Genomic DNA, 27,794 nt, shown 5'->3' with positions numbered 1-27,794 from the left:
GGTCACAAAACCGCGATTACCGTTCGCGCCGACAGCTCCAGACGCTACTCAAGTTTCCCGCCAGGCAGTGAGTCCTGTCTCGCCATGATGACCTCACAATTACGTATTTCCGGGACCCAGCGGAAGGACAGCGTTCACTCAATCCCGGAAGCGAAGTCAAGGCGAAGGGTGAGGAGGGGCTAAGCCTCGGGCAAGGGGTAGCGGGCGGCTGTGGGGCCGGGGAGGGCGCTGGGGTCTCTGTGCCGGGCAGGGGGCAGGGGGCAGCAGGCGGCTGTGGGGCCGGGAAGGGCGCTGGGGTCTCTGTGCCGGGCAGGGGGCAGCGGGCGGCTGTGGGGTCCCTGTGCCGGGCAGGGGGCAGCAGGTGGCTGTGGGGCCAGGAAGGGCGCTGGGGTCTCTGTGCCGGGCAGGGGGCAGCAGGCGGCTGTGGGGCCGGGAAGGGCGCTAGGGTCCCTGTGCTGGGCAGGGGGCAGTAGGCGGCTGTGGGGCCGGGGAGGGCGCTAGGGTCCCTGTGCTGGGCAGGGGGCAGTAGGCGGCTGTGGGGCCGGGGAGGGCGCTAGGGTCCCTGTGCTGGGCAGGGGGCAGTAGGCGGCTGTGGGGCCGGGGAGGGCGCTAGGGTCCCTGTGCTGGGCAGGGGGCAGTAGGCGGCTGTGGTGCCGGGGAGGGCGCTAGGGTCCCTGTGCTGGGCAGGGGGCAGTAGGCGGCTGTGAGGCCGGGGAGGGCGCTAGGGTCCCTGTGCTGGGCAGGGGGCAGTAGGCGGCTGTGGGGCCGGGGAGGGCGCTAGGGTCCCTGTGCTGGGCAGGGGGCAGTAGGCGGCTGTGGGGCCGGGAAGGGCGCTGGGGTCTCTGTGCTGGGCAGGGGGCAGTAGGCGGCTGTGGGGCCGAGGAGGGTGCTGGGGTCTGTGATGTTCCCCTCTGGTATTATCTGGACTGGTGATCTGCTAGGTCACCCCAATCCTTGGCTCTGGGAGCCAGCCATACCCTGCTCTGCTGTGACAACCCCCACTCCTGGGCTGTTCACGCACAGCCTCTGGCATGTAAGCTGCTCCTAGCTACTTGCAACCAAATGACACTAGCCAATGTCTCCAGTCCCAAACACAACCCTAGGAACCTCCGTCCTGTAGTATCCAGTTATGCCTGCTGGACATTGCAAGATTATATGAATTCGTCAATTTATGTACCAGGCTTGTTATCCCAAGGGGAGTCTCAGACATGCTTCAAACCAAACACACTGCTTCAAATAGAATAAACAAATTTATTAACTATGAAAAACAGATTTTAAGTGATTTTAAATCAAAGCACAAGAAGTCAGATTTGGTCAAATGAAATAAAAGCAAAATGCATTCTAAGCTGAGCTTAACACTTTCAGTCGCCTTACAAATTTAGATGCTTCTCACCACAGGCTGGCTGGTTGCCCTTCAGCCAGGCTCTCCCCTTTGATCAGTGCTTCAGTCCCTTGGTGGTGATGTCTGTAGATGGAGGTGGAAGAGAGAGGAAGGGCATGGCAAACATCTCTCCCTTTTATCATGTACATTCTTCCCTCCTGGCTTTGCCCCCCACCCGCTTTCAGAGTCAAGTGGGCATTATCTCATCACATTCCCGAACTGACCAAAGGAAACAGGGTGACTCACTCAAGAGTCCAACAGATCCTTTGTTGTTGCCTAGGCCAATGTCCTTCATTCCTGTGAGGCTGGGCTGGGTTTGTCCCATAGATGCCCTGATGAGGTGTGAGCTCCCCCTCTGCTTCTGGAGAGTTTTTGCCTAGGGTTGCTTTAAGCCATGAGGGCACATTTTCAACCTCATAACTATATACATAAAATTACAACCTATAACATTACTATAACAATTACTACATTATTACCATAACAATAATGCTCAGTACATCATGAGCCTTCCAAAGACACCCGACATGACAAACTTAGCATTAGATACCACACTCATATTATAAGGATGAACATGGGGGTGCTGGGTGTTCCGCCGAGGTGCAAAATGTCACAGGGTCTCTGTGCTGGATTGGGGGCACTAGGTGACTGTCGGGCAAGGGAGGGGGCTGGGGTCTCTGAACTGGCCACAGGGCAGTAGGTGGCTGTCGGGCTGGGGTCTCTGTGCTGGACTGGGGGCAGCTGTCAGTCCTGGGGTCTCTGTGCCTGGCGGGGGCAGTCGGTGGTTATCACACAGAGCAGGCTGGGATCTCTGTGCCAGGCACAGGGTAGAATGGGGTCTCTGTGCTAGGGAGGGGACAGAAGAAGTGATGAGCGCTGGCCTGTGGCAAATGGGACATGATGCCCACATACGCCAACCCTGAGGATCAAGCAGTTCCCCACTGCTACTGTTGCTTTAACTTCCATTCTTGCATATAATGATGGGTAATTTGTGATGCTCTTCGTCCTTGTCATCACTAGGAAAACTGTTGTATTCATAACTCAACTTATTGATCACAGGTTGACTAACAGCAGGGAAAATCTCAGTTAAGACAAGAAAAGAAAAGAAAAGAAAAGAAAAGAACATTCAGCAGAAGCCAGGCAGTGTGGTGTACACACTTCTGAAGTTAGTGGGCTAGGAGCTATGGGTGATTGTTCATATTGGCACTAATGACACTGTATCAATGAATAGCTCACAGATATGATTTCAGGGAACTCAGACGCATGCTGAAAAAGAACGTTCAAGCGACCTTTTCCAAGCTCCTTCAAAAGATTCTAGCTGTGAACCACTGTCTACATAAATGGTGTACAGTGGAGGTTTGGGTTGTGTGGAACATTGCTCCTCCTTTTATGGGAAGAGGAGCTGTGTAGTTTGGATGGCCTCCACCTCAGTAGAAGGTGGCCCAATCTCTTCAGGGACAGGCTGACCAGAGTAATCCAGTCAGGGGGTTAAACTAATAGCAGGAGAGGGTAAAATGAGGGAAGATATGAACACTCAGCACAAAATTGAGATGTTGAAACAAAATTAATCAAGGAACCAATGGATGTGAAGAGAAGAAATGATTGAATTGCATATACACTAGTGGTAAAAGCCTGGATAACAAACAAGAGGAATTGGAATTACTATAATATATAGGGGGAAAACACTTGTGATCATGGGGGAGTTTGAGTAACATATATTGGTGGTCTCATGCTGCCAGTACTAAACCATCACTGGAATTTGTAAACACTGTACATAGTAATTTCCTAACTCAAAAAGTATTGCAGCTAACACAGGGGAATTCTTTATTAGACAGTGCAGTAGGTGGCTTTTGGGCTGGGGAGGGGGTTGGGGTCTCTGTGCTAATAGATGAAGAGCGAATGGATCACAGAACTAAAAATTAATGGTAGCTTAGGTACAAGTCGTCATGACTTGATCACACTTACAATGTGCAAACAGAATGAAGTCCAGACCAGAAATATATACACTTGGTGCCTTAAAGGAGCCAATTTCACAGCATTGAAAACAGTTATGAGGTATCTGCTGTTAATCACCACATGCTAGCAAATACAAGTTCAGAACACACCATTTTTCTGAAAGAAAATACACCCTTCATGAGTGGAAAGTGCTGCAGCATTCTGGGTGTAACACATAATCAGATCCATTTTGTCTACCAGAATCTACTCTAAAGATGAGCGAACCAGAGCTGCTGCTGGACTCCAATATCCGGTTATGGGTGGTTCTTCCAATTGTTTTCATAACATTCTTTGTTGGGATGATTCGTCACTACGTGTCCATCTTGCTCCAAAGTGACAAAAAGCTCACTAGAGAACAAGTGTCTGACAGGTAAGTTAACAAGTGCATCAAAGTTTTCCTAAGGTCTTTCTAATAAAGCTAGGATAAAAGAACATTAAGTTTGCAAAGTCAAGCAATCAGAAGTAAGGAAATACCAGAATTAAAGTTGCGTGTGCAAGCTTAATTCGGACTCCTTGTCTGTATGCAATATGATACCGTTTCTAATTACATGATCACATTTTTTCCACTGAACCCTTATCTCAGTCAATGAACTTGATGGATAGAGCTTACTGAATGAACAGCTATTCAATATTTCTTTTTCTTATTCACTGTGTGGTCCTAGGCCATATTTACTGTACTATTCAAATCCTATTATGTATTAGATTCCTCATGAACTTTTCTATGGTGCTTATCGTATAGCATTTGAGGATTTCATGAACTTCTGGACAAAATTCCGTTGGTTCCCAAGTTTCTCTCCCTGGCCACAATGGAAACAGGGTATTGAACTAGATGAACTGAAGACCTGATCCATGTGAATAATTTCTATGTCAGCTCAATTATCCTGCTCTAAAAGGGTGGAAAGATGCCTTTGTTGGAAGGAGTTCTTAAAACAGGCTGGAGAACTCTCCCTTATGAGACAGGGAGTATTCATTCATTATGTTCATTTATCTTCTTTTTTTTTTTTTTTTAATCTGGCTGTCCCTAGTCATGTTTGGATCTCATCTTGAGCTGCAGTTATTTTTTTCATTGAGTACGAATTTTGCAGTTAATTTACCCACAGTATCATTGCTTCCTCTTAAGGAAGACTGAGGATAACTGAGGAATCTATTCTTATGTATAAAAAATTAACACTGATTCTCCTGCTGCTTTGCAAAATGCATTTCCTCTTAAATCTCATTTAAGTTGGGACAGCAAAGATTTTGGTGAATCAAGTCTATTTAATGCAAGACCAGGGGTAGGCAACCTATGGCATGCGTGCCGAAGGTGGCACGCAAGCTGATTTTCAGTGGCACTCACACTGCCTAGGTCCTGGCCACAGTCCAGGGGCTCTGCATTTTAATTTAATTTTAAATGAAGCTTCTTAAACATTTTTAAAACCTTATTTACTTTACATACAACAATAGTTTAGTTAGATATTATAGACTCATAAAAAGAGATCTTCTAAAAATGTTAAAATGTATTACTGGCATGCAAAACCTTAAATTAGAGTGAATAAATGAAGACTCGGCACACCACTTCTGAAAGGTTGCCAACTCCTGTGCTAGACATATTTTTGGTTTTCCTATAAAAATTGCCTTTAGGCCTAGAAGAAGCTGCTATTATTCCAAAGGTACATATACAGCATGTGATAGAACTTAGTCATCCTCTGAGGAAATCTTTTCCCAATCTGGATGGAGGAAGAGGAGGTGACCTCCTTATTCCTCACCTATCCTGATTTATGAGTGAGATGCTCCAAACTGTGAAAATTACTACTCTGGAAATGAGTTTCTAGTAATAAGAAGGTGTCTTTATATTTGTGTGGTAGATGTTGCTGAGTCAGCCTCTCTCAGCTCAATTACTGTCCAGCATGTTGTTTGCATACAGCTCACTTGCTGCCCTCATTTCTATTCTTCTCTAATATTGATCTTTGATATTCCTGCAATAATGGGTTTCTTTTTTTAGCCAAGTCCTAATTCGAAGCAGAGTCCTCAGAGAAAATGGAAAATACATTCCAAAACAGGTATGTGCATGTGTGAAGCTGCATATTTGAATTGCATTAGTCTTTTTATGAAAGCTGTATAGAGAAAATGAAAACATAAATGAACATAGATTTATAAATTCCTAAGCCAGAAGGGACCAATGTGGTCATGTAGTCTCGCCTTCTGTATAACACAAGCCACGCTGCCCTCCCCTGAAAATAATTCCTAGAGCACATCTAGAAAAACATCCAATCATTATTTTAAAATGATCAGTGATGGAGAATCCACCATGACCACTGGTAAGTTGTTCCAGTGGTTAATTACTTTTACCGTTAACATTTTACCCCTTATTTCCAGCATCAATTTGACTTGCTTCAACTTCCTGTCATTGGGCAGTGTGTTATCTTTTCTCTCGTAGAGAAAAAAATTGATTGAAGAGCCTGGTATCAAATATTTGTTCCCTATGTAAGTACTAATAGACTAATCAAGTCACTCCTTAATCTTCACTTTGTTGGCTAAATATATTGATCTCCTTGAGTCTACCACTATATTCTAATCCTTTAATCATTTTCATGGCTCTTTTCTGAACCCTCTCCAATTTATCAGCATTATTGCTGAATTGTGGGCACTAGCACTGGACACAGGATTCCACCAGTGCCAAATACAGAAGTAAAATAATCTCTCTGTTCCTACTCAAGATTTCGCTGTTGATGCAGCCAAGGATTGCATTAGCCTTTTCGGCCACAGCGTCGCACTGGGATCTCATGTTCAGCTGATTATCCACCATGACCTCCAAATCTTTTTCAAATATTAAGTGCAGAAAGTAGTATTAATTCATTGTTAAAACTGAGACTTGTGCTCAAATGTCAGACAGTTCCTAAAGTAGTTAAGCTTCTTGTAGTAAGATTCATGTGGTCATTTTGTACATAGTGTTACATGTTTAAAAAGAAAAGCAGTAATGTGGAACACTGCAGGAGGTCACGGGACATAGGCTGATTGATCCCAACTAGGACCAAACATTCACCATCAGAATTGATTAATTGCTTTCAAAATATAAATAGTTTGTTCTCAGCCTCCGAGAATGTTGGGAAGCCATCTTGGAGAAAAAAAGAAATGTAGAAAGGTGTAAGTCTCCTTGATAGCAAATGGGTTCTGTGCATGAAGCAGTCAATAATGTTTGAGATGTGGATGCCTCAGAATTTCAGAGATAGACACCAACCTCGGGGACATTGAAGACAGAAGCTCTGCCCAAATACAAATCAGTTATTGGAATTACTCGGATCCAGGGAAAAAGCCCAACTGACTTCAAGGCTGAACTTGATAAACTTACAGAGGGGATTGTCTGATGAAACTTCCTACAGTGACATGTAACCATTCTGTGACTGCTTGTAGCAAATATCCCCACTAGCCAGTGATGGGACACTAGTTGGGGAGGCCTCTGAGTTACTACAGGAGAATTTTTTCCCAGGTGTCTGGCTGTTGGGTCTTGCTGAAATGCTCAAGATCCAACTGATTACCATATCCGGGGTTAGGAAGGTTTGGCAGAGGTCCTGACAGATTTTTGTCTTCCTCTACAGCATGGGCCACAGGCACTTCCAGGTTTAAAATATTGTAAGTGGTGGATTCTCTGTAACTTGAAGTCTTTAAATCATGATTTGGAAAACTTCTGTAGCTCAGCCAGAAGCTCGGGATCTATTACAGGAGGGGTGTGGATGAGGTTCTGTGGCCTGCAATGTACAGGAAGTTAATCTAGATGATTAGGATGGTCCCTTCCAGCTTTAAAGTCTATAAACCCTGGCAGGCAGAGCAAGACTGTACATGAGTTTAGTGCATCTCTGCAGGAGAGGAAGGAGGAGATATGGAAAAGGTAAAAATGGCAAGCATGCGTCCTGAACACTGGAGGAGTTCTGCTGTTTGTACACTCAGTTGCACTTGTCTGATTCCCAGCCCGGTTAGAATTTGTTGTTCCTTTTGTTTTCAGTCTTTCCTGACACGGAAGTATTTCTTCAATAACCCAGAGGATGGATTTTTTAAAAAAACAAAAAGGAAGGTAGTGCCCCCTTCTCCAATGACAGGTATGTTAAGAGATCATTGCAAAAGACATTCTAAGTAAGCTGGTCACTTTCTTGACAAGGCTCTAGCGCTCTTGTAACTTGCTGTTTTCATTTTCCACCCTTAAAATATAAACAAAGTAATAAGAATAGTAATAAGATGTTGGTTTGGCTAGGATTTACAAGCAATTGCATTGGGCTCACAAGTGTTGGTATTTTTTGTTGCCTTGTCACTTGCTGACCTCTGATCCCCTCACTGATATCCTCCACCGCTGCTGAAGTGAGGCCAAGAAGCTCGGGTAGAGTCTTTTGGGGGTTACCATCTTCAAAGGGTAAACTGCAAAAAATTGAAAAAACTGGCCTTATGCTCTTTTTCGTTGCTTTAAATGAATAAGGAGTAAGCATTTGGGGGTTTTTCCTCCTGCATGTTTTTAACCTTAGAATAATCAGGAATGTCAAGTCTTGTCTGCCCTGGCAGACCTGCTGAATGTCTCTGAAAATGTGTATTGTTGTAGCCATGTTGATCCCAGGATATGAGAGAGAAAAGGTAGGTGAGGTAATAGCTTTCATTGGACCAACTTCTACTGGTGAGAGACGCAAGCTTCCGAGCTACAGCAAAGCGTTTCAAGGTTAAAACTATCCTAGCTGGCTGAGAGTGTCTACACTACGAAACCTCTGCCAGCATAGCAGTTTTGGTGTAGGCCCTAGTGTAGATGTAGTCTACACCAGCAGGAGTTTTTCTGTTGGTGTAGGAACACTACGTTCCCGTACAATGTTAACTATCTCGACAGAAGCACTCTGCCATCAACATGTCTGTGTCTAAGCTGAGGGTTTTGGCAGCATAGCTACGTTAGTTGGGAGGTGGATTTTCACATCCCAGACTGATTTAGTTCTGCTGACATAACATAAGTGTAAACCAAGCTTAAGTCAGATTTCTAATAAGAAGAAAGGAAAAGAGAGGCAGAAGGAATGAGAGGGAGGGAGGAAATTGACAGAGTGAGTGGGTGTAAGCAGCAGGGCCGGCTCCAGGCACCAGCTGCCCAAGCACATACTTGAGGTGACACCTTATAAGGGGCAGCCAATCTTGGTTCGGCGGGGCAGCACTCAGGTTTCTGGTTTTTGGTTCAGCGGGGGGGGTGCTCGGGGGGTGGGTTGTTTTTGGTTCAGTGGGGCGGCGCTGGGGTTTTTTGTTGTTGTTGTTTTTGGTTCGGCCGGGTGGTGCTTGGGGGGAGTGTTCTTTTTGGTTTGGCCTGGCAGCACAACAGCGCCTGGGGGGAGGGGCGTTTTTGGTTCGGTGGGGCGGCGCTGGGGTTGTTTTTGTTGTTGTTTTTGGTTCGGCGGGGCAGCACTCTGTGTGGGGGGTAACTTTCTTTTTGGTTCGACGGAGTGGATTTTTTTTTTTCTTTTTGCTTGGGGCAGCAAAAACGTTAGAGCAAGCCTTGGTGAGCAGGAGCCATGTGTTTGCTGCTCGTGACACAGGAGTGGAAATAGTGGCACTGCCTACTTTCCTTGCCTCATCTCGTTCAGTCACAGCATCTTTCAGGATTAGGAAAAGGTCCAGTTATGTGATGACAAGTTCGTCAAGCCCCCAGTTGGTTGTGACAGCTGTTATATGCTTCCTGCTGCCCTACACTCGAACTATATTGTCAAATGCTCTTCAGAAAACCAGTGGTCCAAAGGGAGGGCAGCCTTGTCACATCAAAAATGGCCAGTAAAAACAAGTTTTCACTGATCCATGTATTGTCACCTTTGTTATTTTAAAATGGTGCTGGTCTCTTACCATAACACTTCTGTACCCTCAACAGAAGCCAGGTAGTCCTTAATCACCTGTCCTTTTAGGCCTTGGCTACAGACAAACTTGCTTCAGCTGCATCCCTGTGTAGCCACCAGGGCCAGCTCTACGGTTTTCGCCGCCCCAAGCAGCACGCTGAATTGCTGCCGGATGGCAGGGGCAGTCTGTGCGCCCTTAGGGCGGCAGGCGCGTTTCCGCGGCGGCGGCAATTCGGTGGCAGCTTCTATGTTTAGCTGAAGCCGCTGCGGACAGCTAAACATAGAAGCTGCCGCCGAATTGCTGCTATTGCGGAAATGCGCCTGCCGCCCTAACAGTGCACGGACTGCCCCCGCTGTCCGCAGCGGCAATTTGGCGTGCTGCTGGGGGGCCGCGAAAACACAGGGACTGCCGCCCCTTGCAGATTGCCACCCCAACCACCAGCTTGGAATGCTGGTGCCTGGAGCCAGCCCTGGTGGCCACTCTTATTTCAGTTTAGCATAAAACCTGTTCCTAACTGACTTAAGCTAAATTTAAATCCGTGTCCACCTACAGGTTTGCACCAGTTCAACTAAATTGGTTTAAACTGACACCTTTTGTTATACTCCATGTGTAGACAAGGCCTTAGTCCTGACAGCCCTAGCTCTCACCATCTCTTTGTCTCTATTCTCTGCTTTCTTTTAATAATAATTTTATATAACATGCTTATCGGTTGTGGCCTTTTTGCCATCTTTCCCCTTTTGGGACATTTGTGACTTCAGCCCAGGCTAGAGTTCAACACCAATGTCCTCAAGGCTTGGGGAGGTAGGTGCAACAGAAGGGAAAAGCTAAATTCGGTTCTGCCACTCATAAAGACTTCCTGAAGTCAACTGGGGTTAGGGTCAAGTAGAAGTTGGCTCCAGCACCCAGCAGGAAAACAATTGGCCTTTCTAACTTCCTAGCCGAGCTGAAATTTTTCAGAGGAAACCTCTGAGGTCTGCTGAGATGCAGGTAGAGTTTTCTCCTAAGAAGCTTGCAGGAAACAGCATTCTTGTCAGTACTATGAATTCAGAACCCTAGACTCTGTCTTGCTGTGTGCCCCCATTTCAGGTCAATGTAATGGATTGCATAGATGAAGTGACACCACTTTATTAACACTGTGTGCTATTGCCCTCCTTTGTAAAGTGCTTTGAGATCTACTTATGAAAAGCACTATATAAGACCTATGTGGGGATATTGTCATCATGATTAACTTCTCCTTCATTCATTGATACAACCCACTTTTTCAGTCAAGCAATGTGACCTCTTACATTGTTTTCCTTTAACTACTGTCAGAAAGGTAGGCTGTGAGAAAACATCTGGGAAGGCAGCTTGTAATCAGTGCTTAATGTTCTGTGTTCAATCTGTACCTGATAGATCCTACTATGCTGACAGATATGATGAAAGGGAATGTAACCAATGTTCTACCCATGATCCTCATTGGCGGTTGGATCAACATGACGTTCTCGGGATTTGTAACAAGTAAGTGTCATGGAGCAATATGCAATGGTTGCCTGTAGGCATTAGGCCCCATCAGAGCCTTGCTACCTCTGCCTAAGCATGGGCTGAGCTAGAGGAGTGAAATGTGTGTGATCCTGGCTCGAAAGAGGCACAGCAAATTTCTCCCCTCTTGACCAAATAGAAAGGGAATGCAGAATCTCCACACCTACCATCAACAACAATAACTACACATATAAAATGATGCTAAATTAGCTGTTACCACTCAAGAAAGAAATCTTGAAGTCATCCTGGATAGTTCTCTGAAAATATCCACTCAATGTGCAGCATCAGTCAAAAAAGCTAAGAGAATATTGGGAATCATTAAGAAAAGGATAGATAAGACAGAATGTATTGCCTCTATAAAAATCCCTGGTACACCCACATCTTGAATACTATGTGCAGATGCGGTTGCCCCATCTCAAAAAAAAATATATTGGACTTGGAAAAGGTACAGGAAAGGGCATCAAAAATTATTAGGGGCATGGAACAGCTTCCATATGAGGAAAGACTAAGAAGACTGGGACTTTTCAACTTGGAAAAGAGATGACTAAGGGGGGGGGGGGAATATGATAGACATCTGTGAAATCATGACTGATGTGGAGAAAGTAAGGAAGTGTTATTTACTCCTTCTCATAAACACAAGTACAGGGGTCACCAAATGAAATTAATAGGTAGCAGCTTTAAAACAAACAAAAAGGAAATTTTCTTCATACAACTCTCAGTCAACCTGTGGAAATCTTTGCCAGAGGATGTTGAGAGGGCCAAGACTATAATAGGATTCAAAAAAGAACTAGATAAATTCATGGAGGAAGGTCCATCAATGGGTATTGGCCAGGATAGGCAGGGATGGTGTCCCTAGCCTCTATTTTGCCAGAAGCTGGGAATGGGCAACAGGAGATGGATCACATGATGATTACCTGCTCTGTTCATTCCCTCTGAAGCCCCTGGCATTGGCCATTGTCAGAAGACAGGATACTGGGCTAGGTGGACCTTTGGTCTGACCCAGTATGACCGTTCTTATGTTATCTCCTTCCAACTGAGAAACCCCTCCAGAGCCCTCTTCTAAGGGCTAAGTGTTCCGTCTCCAACTACAGATGACATAAAGCAGAGTCATCAGAGCTGGAAAGCATGTCTTCATTTACAAATTGGAGAGAGGCATAAAAAAGAAGTGTTTGTGCAATGTGCTGAGGTACTTTTGCCATGCTTGTTTTATAATGTTTCATCACTCTGTCCTACTGGCAGAATGGATAAAAAAACAAAATGGGATTTTTATTTAAAATAAGATTTTTTTATTTGAATAAGTTTTTTCCTCAAAAAAATGCATCTAAAGATAGTTTTAATTAAGATACATTATAGTTCAAAGATATCATCATGGAATAGGGATTATAAAGTCTAATTCTATAGTATGAGACAATATATTCTTGTAATATTTAAGAAAAGTTTTGTAAATGAGTTCCAATAGTTCATGGGTTAGGGACCCAATCTTACGGAGTTCCAGGGGCTTCTGTATAGATTATTTATGTTAATCTTTCTATCTACCCAGTGGGACTCAGTGCTTAATCTAGAAGATACTATCAGAGATGCTTAGTTTTGCAGTTCTCAAACTGTGCATTTGCGTCTCCAGAGATAATGCTTGTTAACAGCAAAAATGTTTTTAAATATATAGAGGTGAGAAATAAGACCTCAACCCTGTTGTCCCTCTGCAAATTTGTGCACACAGAGTCAGTCCCTTACCTCTCTCTAAAAGTGCAAAGTTTCAAAAAGTTCAATGAATAGAAGATTGTTGGGGGCGGAATAGATCTGGACAAGGAGAAGATGTCTCGAGATAAATGTGAGAAGGGAGGAACAAGCAGTAGAAACAAAAGTGAAACTGTTTGAGCAGCATATTTCAGAAGTCTTGAGGTCTTTCTGGTTGTAGCCTTCATTGATTTGAGATCTACCACACCATTCTCTCACTAGAAAGGAAAACCTATAATGGCAGCAGGCCGTGAAAGAGACCCAGTTTGGGAATATTTTAATGAAGTTCCTCTACCTGTGAGTAAGACAGGCATGCGTGCAAAATGCAAACAGTGCAACAAAAATGCAGGGCCTGCTTGCCCGAATGAAACATCATGAGAAGTGTTCCTTCTCAGGAGGAAGCTGCGTTGAAGATTAAAGGAACATGTCTGAACATGCAGGATCTTCAGGTTGGTAAACTTTATTTCATACTTCTTTAAGGGCTGCCTGTCTTCCTTCTGGACTATTCTTGAATTCTCATGTTTGAGCAAAAAATATATAGTTGTTACTCTATGGTACCTTCATTTCAGATGCAGTTGTGAAAAAATAAATAGCTGAAATAGGCAGATCTTCCTTTTACAATTTCACCTCGAAAGTAGTACTGAGTGTCAGTGAATGCAATTAGTAATACTAAATAAGCAGTACGATGATGATAATTCAATAACTGCATTGACTTATTTTGTTTAGGAGAATCCATCCTCAACTTACAGGATACTGAAGACTATCCACCTTCAAGATCACCGTCATTTTCTATAGTTTCAGAGTTATCTGCCAATGATAGTGTTTCAAGTCACATCATATGTCACAATATATCACCTGTAGCAAAACGAAAAATATCTCCATCATCCAGAAACAACCATAGATAAGTTTGTGACAAGAACCAGCAGAATATAAAAAAAAAAAAAAAAAAAAAAAAAAAAAAAAAGAGGTAATTGATGAAAAATTGCCTGGTTTGTTTATGCAACAAACTCTCCTTTCCATATAATTGAGAACCCACGCTTCATTAACATGGTCTAGGTATTAAGACCAGGATACGGTCCACCCAACAAAGCAGATGTTGAAGGCAAATTGCTGGATAAAGTGTGTGACAGAGAAATTGAGCAGTGTGCAAAAGGTCTAGAGTGTAAAATTGTTAACCTGAGTCTTGATGCGTGGAGTAATGTCCAGAACGAGCCTGTTGTATGTGCTTGTGTGACAACAGAAAAACTGAATGTCGTCCTTACAGAAACAATTGATACATCAGGAGATGCACACACCACAGAATACTTACAAGAAGTAGCAGTAAAAGCTGTAACAAACGGTGAAAAAAAAATTTCAAATGTCTATTATGCAACTTGGTCACAGACAATGCTGCAAATGTATTCAAGATGAGAAGAAATTTAGAAGAGCATGAAGAGAGTCCCAAGCTGATAACATACGGTTGCAGTGCTTATTTGGTGCACCTCCTAGCCAAAGATTTCAGTGTTCCAGAAATAAAGGCTAATGTTGCTGAAATTCAAAATTCCTTCAGTAAGAACCATTTTGCATCAGCTGCTCTGAAAAAAGTGGGAGGAACAAGCCAACTGTCCCACAAGGCATGCGATGGAACTCAGTAGCGGACTGTTTTGCGCACTATATCAAGAACTGGCCTAATCTGATGACAGTTTGTGAACAGAATCGTGAAAAAATAGATGGCACTGTCACAGCCAAAGTTCTCAACATTGGTCTTAAGAGAATCGTTGAAACACAGGCTGAGTACCCTGAAGCCTATTTCTGTAGCCTTGAACAAAATGCAGAGAAATAGCTATTTTATTGCTGACACTGTTGAAATTTGGAAGGATCTGAATGAGATTAAAAAGAGAAATATGCAATGACAGTTAAATTACAAGCATTTAAAAAAAAACACGAATGGGACAAGCACTATCGCCAGCTCGTTTTCTTGCAAATATTCGGTACCAGAGTCAAATCTTAACTGCTGAAGAAGAGAAGTTCGCTATGACATGGACATCCAGCAATCATCCCTCCTTAATGCCAATTATAATAAGCTTCAGAGCTAAGGGAGAACCATTCAAGAAATATATGTTTGATGATGATGTTTTAAAGAAAGTCACAGCAGTGAACTGGTGGAAGTCACTCAAACACCTGGATTCAGAGATTGTTGAAGTGATAATCTCACTTTTAACAGCAGTAGCGTCTTCTGCTGGTGTAGAAGGAATATTTTCTTCCCTTTGGACTAATTCATTCCAATTTGGGACCTGAAAAAGCGGGGAAGTTTGCTTTTCTATTCCAGATTTTGAACAAACAGGAAAATGAAGGAGAAGATGACTGAGTTAGCTGCAGAAGCCAATATTTAAATTTCTCATGTTGAGCTGGCTGACAAAGTCAATGTAATTTTCGGGTTTTTTTTAAATATTTCATTTAACAAAATGAAACCTGATTTTTAAAAAACTTGACTGTTTTGTTAAAATATTATGTTTGCTGTTGAAGAAAAAAATCCAGAATACATAACGTTGTTTTAGTTAGACCTTTAAATTTTTTATAATCTATCTCGTGATGTTCTCCTCCTAATACAGCATGGCAAGGAAATCCTCCAAATATTAATGATTAACTTGTTGAATTGGCGATAGTTCACCTCTGTAAAGGTGCACGACTCGCCCCTGCAGTGCCTCCTGCTGGTCGTCTCAGAGAATTAGCTCTTTTCCAGCCTCGAAGCACCCTCTGTAGGGCTGGTGTCCTGCTTGTAGCTGGCCCTGTGTCCCTCCCGGCCCCCAGTGCCCCTTTACCCTGGAACTGCCCCCTAGCAATACCCGTACCAGTCTCTCTGAGTCTTCCCACCCTGGGGAACCCGCACCCTCTATCCCCACCTTGCCTCAGTCATGGGCTACTGCCAGTCACCATCTAGCCCCCGCTCACTGGGAGAGACTGCAGTATAAAAGCCACTCATCATAGGCACGGGGATTTGGACCAGCTGCCTTCCTCTACCACCTAGTACCTCTGTGGGCCTAGGACCAGGCCCTGCAGCCTGGGGAGTTGCCAGCCTGGAGCTCCCCTGGCCTTTCCCCAGCCCAGCTTCACTCCCAGTACCCTTTCTGCAGGCAGCCAGGCCCTGTTCTCTCCCAGCCTGTAGAGAGACTTCTCATGGGCCTCTGACTCACAGCCTTTTTATACAGGCCAGCTGTGGCCTGGTTGAGGCTTGGCCCAGCTGCAGCTGCTTCCCCAGTCAGCCCAGCTTAGCAGCTCTCAGCCACAACCTTCTCCCAGGGCTGACTTCAACCCTTTTTTCGCTGGAGTGGGGAAGCATCCCCACTACAACCTCCCAGTGACTTCATAAATATCTGCTTCAATTACCTTTGGTAAATGAAATAACCAAACAATCATTCATTTTCTGTTATAGCTGTAAAACTATAGTGTATAGTGTGTACCTTCTAAAAATGAAACCTCCATCTATCTCTGAGTTGTGAAGAATATATATTAAGGTTATAACAACCAACAAGAATGCACTTTTATGTAGAAATCCATGATTAAATTGAGTCTTCCTGACTAGTGATTTAAATCATGATTTAAATCAAATCCACCCTGCCTGCTGGCACTATTGTGATTAAGTAAAAGCAGCAAAGAATCCTGTGGCACCTTATAGACTAACAGACGTTTTGGAGCATGAGCTTTCGTGGGTGAATACCCACATCTGACGAAGTGGGTATTCACCCACGAAAGCTCATGCTCCAAAACGTCTGTTAGTCTATAAGGTGCCACAGGATTCTTTGCTGCTTTTACAGATCCAGACTAACATGGCTACCCCTCTGATATGTGATTAAGTAGACATCCACTAAACATCTAGCAGGGAATGGGAGATACTGAGTAGTTATGGCAGAGTTGCACTCTATTTGATGCAATGGCTCATTCACTGAGTGACAGTGGAGTGAGAAACACTTTTTAAAAAAAGCAAAATATAACTGTGAAATATAGACATTGGTAGGTGCAGTTGAGAGCAGGCGTAGCACCAGAAACTGCTTGAAATTTTTTTTATTGCCTAGATTTGAAGTTGGCAGAGTATGTTTCCTTCCAGACATGTACGGGAGTCAAGTCACACTAAGTAACTAGTGCAGTGGGTTCCAAACGTATATACTTTCCTTCAGTTCAGGGTTTGTTTTACTCCTACCATTTGTGAGATGACTCTTGTCCATCATGGATGTGTTAATAGCAGTGATGATTTGGTTTATTTTCAAAAACTCTTTAAAATTTGATTTTTACTGGGAGTTAAAAAAAAAAGTGAGTTTTGTGTACATCTTCTTGTATGTATTAACATTTTTCAGCTGAACAGCTGGTTGTGGAACAGCTCTGCAGTTGCTTACGATTGTTTGTGAGATGATCTTGTTTACCTTCCTTACAGCAAAGGTACCATTTCCTCTGACACTGCGCTTTAAACCAATGCTGCAGCAGGGAATTGAGCTGCTCACTTTGGATGCATCCTGGTAAGAGCTTTGTTTTTTAATCAATACATCACAGGCTGGGAATGGTGGAACTTTTTTATGAAAAGCTTAGAATGAATGAGTTCCTCTGCCTGTGCAAGCATGCCTGAAGTGAAATCAGAAAATAGGCATCCTGCATTCAGGCACTCATTGAGCTGAAATCTAATCTTTTTGTTTTGGTTTGTCAGGGTGAGTTCTGCTTCATGGTACTTCCTGAATGTGTTTGGACTTAGAAGCATTTACACGCTCATCCTGGGTCAAGATAATGGTAAGACCCTATTGTTTCTATTTAATTAACTGGTTTCTGCTTGTGTTGGGGAGTTCATCTGACTGTTAATAACCTTCCATAGTTCCAGGTTTCAGAGGAGTAGTTGTGTTAGTATGTATCAGTAAAAACAACAAGGAATCCTTGTGGCACCTTATTGACTAAAAAATTTATTTGGGCATAAGCTTTCTTGGGATATAACCCACTTCATCAGATGCATGGAGTGGAAAATACAGTAGGCAGCAGGGCCGGCTTTAGGAAGTGCGGGGCCCAATTCGAACATTTTCGGCGGGGCCCTGACAGGGCTGACTTAAAAAAAAAAAGTGGAAAAAAAAGCCTTTCATTTCTTTCATGTATTATTTACTTTCCATAACTATATGAATAGTAAAATTATATATTATATACATTGCATCATATATGCTGTTGATTGGCTATTAATGACCACCGTTTCACATGTGTGGGTCCCCACCACTCCCTGGGGGTGTGCACATGTGTTGGTCCCAGCTGCTCCCTGCCCCCCTCATTGAAGCAGGTGTGCAGGGTTACTGCCCTGGAAACTGCAGGGCAGCAGTGGACATGGGGCTGACTGGAGGCAGGGAAGGGGCTGACTGGAGGTAGGGTCTGGCTGCAGGCAGGGCAAGGGGTGTGGGGCTGGTTGGAGACAGGGGGTGTGGGGTGGGCTGGCTTCAGGCAGGGCCACAGGGGGGTGCAGCAGGGGTTTGCAGGGCTGGAGACAGGAGTGTGGGACTGGCTGGCTTCAGGCAGCGAGGTGCAGCAGGGGTTGACTGGAGACAGGGCAGGGTGTGTGGGGCTGGCGCGGGCAGCAGGGTGTGTGGGGCTGGCGCGGGCAGCAGTGTGTGTGGGGCTGGCTGGCTTTGGACAGGGCTGCAGGGTTGTGTGGTAGGGGTTGGCTGGAGACAGGATGGGGTTTGGCAGAGGCTGGCTGTGGGCACGGGGTGCAGAGCTGGCTGCAGGCAGGGGGGGCCGGACTGGTGTGGGCAGGTCAGGGGGTGCAGCAGAGGCAGCTGGAACCCCAGCCCTTTAAGTAGCCCCCAAACCCCCTTCTACCCTGCCCCGGACCTTTTAAATAGCTGCGGGAGCGCTGGGGAATGCATGGGGGAGGCGGGGCTCCGGCGGCTATTTAAAGGACTGGGGTGGCAGAGGCAGCTGGGAGCCCTGGGCCCTTTAAATAGCCCCTGGAGCCCTCACTGCCCCAGGGCTCTGGGGGCTATTTAAAGGGCCCAGAGCTCCAGCCGGGGTCGCGGGGCTTGCTGCGCTCAGGCCAGAGCTCCAGATGGGAGAGCGGGGCTTGCCGCGCCCCGCCGCCCTGCTCTCCCTGCCGGAGCGCGGCAAAGCCCCGCCGCCCTGCTCTCCCTGCCGGAACGTGGCAAAGCCCCACCACCCCGCCTGGAGCTCTAGCTGAGAGAGCAGGGCTGCACCGCGCTCCCACCGGTGCTTCGCTCAAAGGAGCGGGACCATGGAAGACCCCGGAGCAGACTGCAGCTGGGGACCGGGGTAAGTTTAAAAAAAAAAAGAAAAAAAAAAAAAGGTGCCTAAGGCGCGAGGCCCGATTCCCCAGAATCGGCCTAAAGCCAGCCCTGGTAGGCAGGTATAAATACACAGCACATGAAAAGATGGGAGTTGCCTTACCAAGTGGGGTAGTCAGTGCTAACAACGCCAATTCAGTTAGGGTGGATGTAGCCCATTCCCTTTTCCTTCATTAGCCTCAAACAGTTGGGGAGAAATTGCTCTAAATCTGCTTGGATATTTAGCTTTAAAGAAAAGTGCAAAGACTTAGACTAGTCTTCGGTACTAGGTGCAGGGCAGAGGGACACCTGGTTGCTGTCAAAAGTTTCTTGGCTGGGAAACTAGGAGTTCACATCTTGCTTCTCCCTGCACACCTCATATTAAAAGTTCTTTCGGCCCTTGCTTACAGGGGAGAGAAACACAGGAGTTGCAGCCCCTGCCCACTTCAGTAAGCCTCAGCCATCTCAGAGAAAGGGCTGGAAGCAGCTGTTGGGTTTGAAACTCATGCCAGTTCACTCTTGTGCCTCCAGTCAGAAGCTCTGATCCACTTGAAGGGTGGGAACAGCAGAAAATAAACTCAAGTTTACATCAGAGCATCAGGGGCTGCTGTACTGACTGCAATAATGTCTGCAAATGTCAGGATGATGGGTGCTACTAAAGAAGAATATGGAGCCAAGGTCCTGAGAGTTCATTGTTTCAGGCCTCAGTCTGGGACAAAGGGGAGGGCCATAAATTGGCTCAGCCTGGCCTTCTGCAGTCATCAGTCTGAGTCTCCATGGCTCTGCCCTTTTAGGGATTGTCATGTCCATCTTTATGATGGTTCTGAGAAAAGACTCTTCCCCATTCCCTGTTTAAAAATCATTGACTCATGTTGAGAAACCCTGATGTGAAATCCCCACCAAGGACTATGAACAAGCATTACAAGCTGACTCAGGCAGCATGGTTCAGTGGTCGCAACATGGCTTAGTGGCCACAGGTTGGATCGTTTGTTGCTGTGTTCAGTTTTCCTCCATTGCATTAGAAGTTACATCCCTAGGAGGGATTAGATAGCTAGAGAACCCCCCACAAAACTCAGTTTTTCTTCTCTGAAGATCCCCTGTTAAAATAAACAGAACTAAACTGCCTTTCCAATCATCCCTTTCACAAAAGAGATCAATTCTTGAGATCCCCAGAGATCTGTCATCAGCAGGTCCGAAGAGTCACCAGAGGGCTGTTTTTCCAGTACAGATCTCTACCATTCTGGCTGATAACTGCCCCAAACCCTTCACAAAGAAGATGGTGGATGCTGCAGCTCTAAGAGAGAAAAGCTAGTGGTGTTCTGCCATATCTGGGTGAGTGGAGCTGGCCTTCCTCAGTCTGTACAGTAGACTCTACTTTAAACAACATATGCAAATCTTTTTTCCAGAACCTGAGTCTGATAATAGATGAGAAGAGCTGTTCCATCCCAACTCAACAGCAGACTCTCACCTGGTAGTCCTTCAGCTCAAGGAGAGCTCTTGCTTAACTCTCCATGGACAGAATTCTAAAATTAGATCACTGGGTTCTTCTAGTATAAGACGAGGAGTTTCCAGCCAAGGATCTTCCAAGTCTGCCAGTTCTAGTGCCATATTTGCAGCTGCACACTGAATCCATTAGCTATTTGCCCAGAAGTCAGAAATTCATTTCTCTGAGCGGGACATGCTGTTTCCTCCACTACTAGTGCAAACTGCACAGTTGGCATCTTGAGCACAGTGCTCAAAGGAATGATGCTCTGAGTAGTCATAAAATACCAGGCTCTCCAGCCCATCAGATTGGTATCATGTAGCCTAGAAAATGTTTGCATTCATGTAATTGAGCTTCTAAAGGAAGTTTGATTACAGCCTCCTGGAATTAAGAGAAGTACAAATGACCTTCAAGTTGCTGGTCAATGGTCACCCAAAAACACCAAACCACAGCTGGTAACCCTCATCACTTACCAAGGAGGTAGTAAGAGCAGAGTTCTTCCCAAAATGAAACTATTGCTATTCCACTGGGCCAAGCACAACCGGCTTTTTATTATTTGAGTGATACATATAGGGCCATGCTGGATCTGGTTTATAAACTTCTACAGCTGCAGGCTAGCAGAGATTCCCTACCTTGCATTCATCAAGGTTCACTTCACTTAAGTCACTGCCAGTTTTTACACCAAGAAAAGTGATGCTTTATTGGGAAAGCTGGGCAGAACCCACCACCAAAGGGGGTAATAGCATTCTCCCCACAGCTTCTCTGGACATTGCAGGCTCAGTAGGAGCATCCTCTGGGCAGAAAGTTACTGAAACCTTTCGCTACAGGCAGTTAGTTTACCTGTTCAAGCTGAATTTTGTTTTTCCTTCATGGTTTCTGGCCATTAGCCATTTTAGCATAAGTTTCCATAGAATGTTTTCAGTTTGGAGATCTGTGTAGCTTTGCCTTTTGCCTAGTTAAATAGTCAGTGGGAATGCTAAAAAGATCCTGCACTGGTGGAGAGTCTGAGGTTGGGTGTTTTGTATCTGTGGAAGCCATTAAGTTGGAGAAGGCAGGGTCTGTCAGCAAGGGCACAAAATGTAAACTTGCACATGGAGGAAAGTTACCCACACACCTGCACTGGTGCTCAGCATGGCTCAGAGGAATTAACAGATGAAAAATGTTCCTTTCCATGCCGCCTCTTGAGCATACGTTACTTTCATCCTGCAGGGTCAGCATAGCATGATCATGGTGGGTAGGTGCCTGAAACTCTTTAGTTTACAGTTCAGATCCGGAACTTCTTCTCTGGTGGTACAGTGCTTTCAAGAACTCTGTCTGTGTTGAGTAAGTAAATATCCATTCTTTTTTCTCTGTTGCAGCTGCAGACCAATCTAGGGTAATGCAGGAACAGATGACAGGAGCAGCAATGGCCATGCCCGCAGATACTAACAAAGCCTTTAAGGTACAGTATTGCTTAAATTTCCAACTTAACTTTTGTGTGCTGTACTCTTACAAACCTGTGTACTGCATGCAGCCCCTCTTCCCTTACTCAGTGCCTGGAAAACACAGGTCCTCTGAAGGAGTGAGGAAAGAGGATGAATGGAGATCTGTGAAGGTAATATTCTGCTAACTCCTGTTATAGATAAGTAGCCTAGCTATCTCAGGAAATAGCCTCCACATTTTCCCTATTCTTGGAAATTAACAGAGCAGAAAAATCCACCTCAGGAGGAAATGTTCCTCTTCATTAATACCCCAAGCTATGGAACAGCATTTTCAAAGTGGCCCATTATGCCTTGGCATTGAGAGAGTAGTTCTTCATAATGATAGCCAAACACTTTTTCCACAAATCTGAGCTGGCATATGACTAATACAGAACGCAGAAGCTTCCATAGTGTTAGTGGAATGGGCTTTCTGGTCATCTGAAGCAAACCTAGTTATTTACAGGCCTGTCTGAATACAAGAAAGGATCCATTTGGATAAGCTCTTCATTTATTTTCCTCTTTGGACTTTCCTCCAAGTGCAGCAAATAACCTGGATGACTTCACAAAAGAGGTGGTTGGGTCATTGTGAAGCTGAATATAAGGTCAACTCAAGGAGCAGGTCTGTGATGGAGCTGGGGGGGGGGGGGGGAAATCAGCAGAGGGGTCTAGCTCAGATGAAAATCTGTTCCCCTTTTGGCAAAATTTTTGAGTGAGGTAAAAGCACAACCTCATCTTTATGAAAAGCCACCAAAGTGGTCAGGGGAATGAGTTATCAAGGGTTGGAGTATCCTCACCTGCCTGGCACAGGAGAGCACAGTCAGGAATGTAGCTCAAGGACAGAAAGCATAAAGAGCACTCAGAAGTTCTGAGTTTAGTGATGCTCAAATTTAAATCCAGCAAAGCTAGTGAAGGCAGCACTGGAGAGTTGAAGTGCCCGAGACTCTTCTTGAATTGAAAAACTTACCTGCTGATGAGCAAAGATAAAAGTCAGAAACAGCCAGGTGAACTTCCAGGGAAGATCAGGGTTAGCTGGACTCCTAGATACATCATTCCAAGATCTCTCTGTAAAAGTCTTGTAGGATTTCATCAGCACCTGACGGCGTCATCTGGAAATCCAGAGAGCTGGGAGTCCTGTGATGCCGATGGTTAAAGGTAGGGAAGCTGTGTCCATGTGTGAGGCTTATCTGTCACTCAAGAAGAAACGATTAGGCATGACTGACAGGAACAGAAAATTCTGAAGCCTGAGCATTAGATTAATAGAACTTGAGCCTAAGTGAATCACAGAATATGAGAGTTGAAAGGGACCTCAGGAGGTCATCTAGTCCAACCCCCTGCTCAAAGCAGGACCAATCCACAACTAAATCAACCCAGCCAGGGCTTCGTCAAGCCTGACCCTAAAAACCTCTAAGGAGGGAGATTCCACCACCTCCCTAGGTAACCCATTCCAGTGCTTCACCACCCTCCTAGTGAAAAAGTTTTTCCTAATATCCAACCGAAACCTCCCCTACTGCAACCATTACTTCTTGTTCTGTCATCTGATACTACTGAGAACAGTCTAGATCTATCCTCTTTGGAACCCCCTTTCAGGTAGTTGAAAGCAGCTATCAAATCCCCCCCTCATTCTTCTTTTCTGCAGACTAAACAATCCCAGTTCCCTCAGCCTCTCTTCATAAATCATGTGCTCCAGCCCCCTAATCATTTTTGTTGCCCTCCACTGGACTCTTTCCAATTTTTCCACATCCTTCTTATAGTGTGGGGCCCAAAACTGGACACAGTACTCCAGATAAGACCTCACAAATGCTGAATAGAAGAGAATGATCAAGTCCCTCGATCTACCGGCAGTGCCCCTACTTATACAGCCCAAAATGCCATTAGCCTTCTTGGCAACAAGGGCACACTGTTGACTCATATCCAGCTTCTCATCCACTGTAACTCCCTAGATCCTTTTCTGCAGAACTGCTGCCTAGCCACTCGGTCCCTGGTCTATATCAGTGCATGGGATTCTTCCATCCTAAGTGCAGGACTCTGCACTTGTCCTTGTTGAACCTCATCAGATTTCTTTTGGCCTAATCCTCTAATTTGTCTAGGTCCCTTTGTAGCCTATCCCTACCCTCCAGCGTATCTACCACTCCTCTCAGTTTAGAGTCATCTGTAAACTTGCTGAGGGTGCAGTCCATGCCATCCTCCAGATCATTAGTGAGGTATTTATGTGTCATGTGTGGTTCCTCTTGCCTTGTGAAAGACCAAGGCAGAGAAGGAAAGCATAAATACTGGAAGCCTGAACCCAGGGAATCAGAGAGGTCCCTGGAAAAGCTACTCAACCTCTGCCTGCTTGATGACACAATTACTGGTACTTGGGGCATTGGCCTACAATGTCAAGAACTATCTTGTCTGCCTGCACCTGACAGAACTATGACTGCCTCGATTCTCCCAAACAGTCTCTGTACCCACTCGCACACCAGGACACTCCTATGATTTCCCTTCCTGATTAATGGAAATGTAATGGGTGTAGTAACTGCCTCCTTCCTCCCGCACCCCCCACACTAGCCTGGTCCCACCACTTTCCACAAACCATGGCCAGAGCATTCTCATGGTGCTGTGTATGAAGGGAGTCAGGCTGATGGTCTGCCCCTGAAAGTGCTTTAATTCAGTGAGCTTCCTGAGCTCCTTGGTGAAAGACACCATTCAGCCTCAGGCCCAACCTGTGGAGGGATCAGCCAAACCCAACCAATGTCTAGCCACTGCTTATTGATGAGCAATCCCCAGAACACCCCTGCTCCACACTGCGTGGTAATCCCATACTTCATAGACAACTTGTCTCAAATTGAGCATAATCTAGGAGTCAGAACAAGAAACTCAAAGCTTATTCCCAGACCACCTATGGGTGACATTGTGACAAATTTTTGTTACCAGTCTGCCTGCGGCAGATGATTAGGCTGAGGCCGTAGGATTGTTTGGGGCGGAGATGACGAAACACACCAAGAATCTAAGCTTTACAGCTGTATTAGTAAAATAATAAAACACCACCAGAGAGTGCTGGGGTGTTTCCCACATCACTTAGAGGAGGGAAGAAAGCATTAGTGCCCCAAGCCCTAACCCACTTTCATACTTACACACGCATGACCCGAGGCTGGCCAAGCCTAGGTGTAATGTAAGAAGAGGGGGAGGGGTGGACGGGAGTTCTTGTTCTGAGCCGAAGTTGTCTGGGGTCCGCTGTGATCTCCGAATTGCTCCAGCTCTCAGGAGAGTTTTTAAGTCCAGGGGGTTTTGGAGGGGGTGTTTTGTTCCACAACTTTTGGTTTTGGTGCTTTTTGTACCAGTCTAAACTGGCTTTGTGGTCTCCTTAATTTTTCCAAAACATACTAGCTTCAGGGATGCGCAGCTCTGCTTCCCACCCACCCTTATTTTTTTGCCTGTGTTTTTATTTTTGCAGCCCTGGTTTAGTGTACTTTTTTTTTTTTTAATGGCTGCTTGTGGCTGAGTGGGAGATAAACGCAGCTGCAGATTTCTTGTCTAGTGCCATGACCTTGAACTAGGGCCAGCATAGCATCTTGTTGTTGGACTGAGCTAGATAACTCAACACTGTAGCTAACCCATTCTCTGCTTTCTTCCTCCTTCCCCCTCTTGTACTCTGCAAAGGAATCTTCCACACTCACACTTTTGACCCTCCCCAAAATGCCCTGTGATGCTTGCAACATACAATGCTGATCTGCCTCCCCCAGGGGGATGCCTTGAGGGAGGGGGCCATTGGAGTGTGACAACATAAGGAGTTTGTAACTGGTGGGGTGACTCAGCAGAAAAAGGACAGTGATCATCCACAAGGATTTCTCTCAGGTGGAAAAATCTTTTCCCGTTTAAATCAAGGCATGTTAGCCTTCGCACAACAAACATAAGCTTCACTAGCCTGGGGTTCATCTATTCTCCTGAACCTAGAGCTCTTCCTTTCCACATCCATTGTTCTAGGCCTCAGCACCTGTTCAAGGAAAGAGGGGAAGTCAGTTTAATCCCTTGCTTACTGAGGTGAGCATCCTCTGTCACAATCCTTGAGACTCTATGCCACAGACAGGAAGGTAATCAAAAGATCTTTCTCAGCTTTGATAGAAGCCACCAAATCCTGCCTAGCTATCTCAGCCTAGACTGTCTTTGCCCAACCTCAGACCCAGGTGCCTCTTGCTGCTAGGAGCTCTCACCTTAATTCAATAAGGAAACTCAGTGGCCTCATTGGTTCCAAAGATGCAGAATGAAGCAGTGATGCCATCCTCCTGATCAGAATTTTGACCATTCATCAGCACATTCTCATAAGATTGATGAAAGCAAGAGCACTCTTGGGAGCACTGCTCAGCGATCATCAGTGTCTTCCTCAGAGAAGACAAATTACCACGTCCATGAAGTATGCTGGACTCCAGCCACTTCTTAACAAGAGTGCTGGCCAACTTCTTACCTACATCAATAAGAACATAAGAGCGGCCACACTGGGTCAGACCAAAGGACCATCTAACCCAGTATCCTGTCTTCCAACAGTGGCCAATGCAGGTGCCCCAGAGGGAATGAACAGAACAGGTAATCTTCAAGTGATCCATCTCCTGTCACCGATTCCCAGCTTCTAGCAAACAGAGGCTAGGGACACCATCCCTGCCTATCCTGGCTAACAGCCATTGATGGACCTATCCTCCAATGACTTTTTAGAATCTAGAATCTGTCTGTTTTTAATAAAAGGCAAATAAGACTTCTGGCCTGTTTGTTTCTTCCCTTTGATATTTTAAGTCATCCTATGTTTATTTTTCTGAGAACAGAGAAGTTTCATTGCCATGCAGACCTGTGTATAAGCTCAGTCACAAACAAACCAACCATGTTAGTTTGTCTTTAAAAATAGAATTCTCATATGTTTGCTTAGTATGGTTACACTGTAACTGATTTACACTGCTAATGACTCAAGAAGTAACAGGGACTTCTGCTCCAATGTCAGTGAGGTGAAAATGGTACCTGGATGGAAGGTTGGGCAGAAATTGTGCTAGACTGATGTTCCAGCTGCAGCCCTGGAACTGCTCACCTTAGCGGGTCTTCAGGAGACTCAGCCTTAGCAGCCTACTCCAGTCTTACAGTGTGTATAAGCTCCACAGCCTCCTGGAACTAGCAGAGGTGATAGCCTCAATCCCTGTGGATGTCATCAATTCTGACATGAGGCCTGCAGCATTCTCAGAGGTACAGCTAATTCTAGCAATGTCTCCCAAGTGAATTACCCAATTGCCAAGAGGCACTGCTCCCCTGGGGACAAACAAATCCAGCCAATGTGGCATTTGTAGTCTCAGGTGTTTTAGAGGGAGAACAGCACTCCAAAAGTTAGAGGCCTTTTCAGAAAGAAAAAAAACTCATTTTTCAAATTCTTTGTAAGCATGAAAGGCCTTACATCACTGAAATGCTTTAATTAACCAACTTTTCAGATATGTTCTTCTATAAGAGTAGACTACTTGTGAGTAATTTCATGCAGAAAGTATTTGTTTTGAGAGAAGTGTGTGAAATTGGGCATAGTCCTGTTTATTTAAACAAGACATTGCACCATCCTTGAAGAGAATATGCACAGGAAGTGACAAGAGAACTGTTTTAATACTCAGGCCTCTCTTTCTTCCCCCTCCCCTTCTATTTACTCTCCTTGTAGACAGAATGGGAAGCTTTGGAATTGACTGATCATCAGTGGGCATTAGAGAATGTGGAAGAAGAGCTCATGGCAAAAGATCTACACTTTGAAGGCATGTTTAAGGAAGAGTTACGGATGTCTATCTTCTGAAAGCAGAGCTGAGTCTGAACATATGCTTTGCATTTTCATGCAAAAGGCGTTTTTAAAAAAAAATCGCTTACTTACTAAAATACACTGTACTTTTTGATGCTCAGAATAAAAGAGACCATGTTCAGAACTGCCGTTATCTAACTTCCACTACTGTGAGACTCAAAAGAGTTTTTGTTCCCATCTGTCTTCAAGGTATATTTGATCCAAAGGGGATCAGTATAGGTTTCCAGTTACTAGGAGAGGTTTTTATTTATCTTTTTTGATGAAGACATGCATCTTTCTGTAATGGCAGCTAAAACAAGAGGCTTATTGACAAACAGTAACTTCTAGTCCTATCATAAAT

At 44.9% G+C, this 27,794-nt stretch overlaps 1 protein-coding gene and 1 long non-coding RNA gene across 5 annotated transcripts; both read left to right on the top strand.

Annotated features, from left to right (window-relative positions):
* Positions 1-91: 91 nt before the first annotated feature.
* Positions 92-27,578, top strand: EMC3 (ER membrane protein complex subunit 3). 4 transcript variants are annotated; one of them, XM_050960320.1, is made up of 10 exons: positions 92-168; positions 3,575-3,743; positions 5,355-5,412; positions 7,353-7,446; positions 10,586-10,690; positions 16,854-16,935; positions 17,121-17,200; positions 21,565-21,647; positions 21,739-21,800; positions 27,323-27,418. In XM_050960320.1, the coding sequence occupies exons 2-9, from the start codon at positions 3,589-3,591 to the stop codon at positions 21,769-21,771; spliced, it is 690 nt and encodes a 229-aa protein (XP_050816277.1). In that variant the 5' UTR covers positions 92-168; positions 3,575-3,588; the 3' UTR covers positions 21,772-21,800; positions 27,323-27,418. The 4 variants fall into 4 exon arrangements, with proteins under 4 accessions (XP_050816277.1, XP_050816278.1, XP_050816279.1 ...); XM_050960321.1 differs by having other exon boundaries at positions 27,327-27,411; XM_050960322.1 differs by lacking the exon at positions 21,739-21,800 and having other exon boundaries at positions 27,327-27,437.
* On the top strand, positions 10,697-14,987 carry LOC127054330 (uncharacterized). The gene is made up of 2 exons (XR_007775223.1): positions 10,697-12,894; positions 13,172-14,987. It is a non-coding gene; the product is annotated as an uncharacterized LOC127054330 (long non-coding RNA).
* Positions 27,579-27,794: the final 216 nt, after the last annotated feature.

This window comes from Gopherus flavomarginatus, chromosome 6 (assembly GCF_025201925.1).
Source record: "Gopherus flavomarginatus isolate rGopFla2 chromosome 6, rGopFla2.mat.asm, whole genome shotgun sequence".
Taxonomy (NCBI): domain Eukaryota; kingdom Metazoa; phylum Chordata; order Testudines; family Testudinidae; genus Gopherus; species Gopherus flavomarginatus.
This window is presented reverse-complemented; position numbering and strand designations above follow the sequence as displayed.

What these genes read in the sequence shown, in the direction of transcription:
- EMC3 (XM_050960319.1), top strand. Translation starts at nt 3,589, where the DNA reads ATGAGCGAACCAGAGCTGCTGCTGGACTCCAATATCCGGTTATGGGTG. An exon ending in AGAGAACAAGTGTCTGACAG is followed by an intron (nt 3,744 to 5,354) that starts GTAAGTTAACAA and finishes TTCTTTTTTTAG; the next exon opens with CCAAGTCCTAATTCGAAGCA. An exon ending in ATACTAACAAAGCCTTTAAG is followed by an intron (nt 21,648 to 27,322) that starts GTACAGTATTGC and finishes CTCTCCTTGTAG; the next exon opens with ACAGAATGGGAAGCTTTGGA.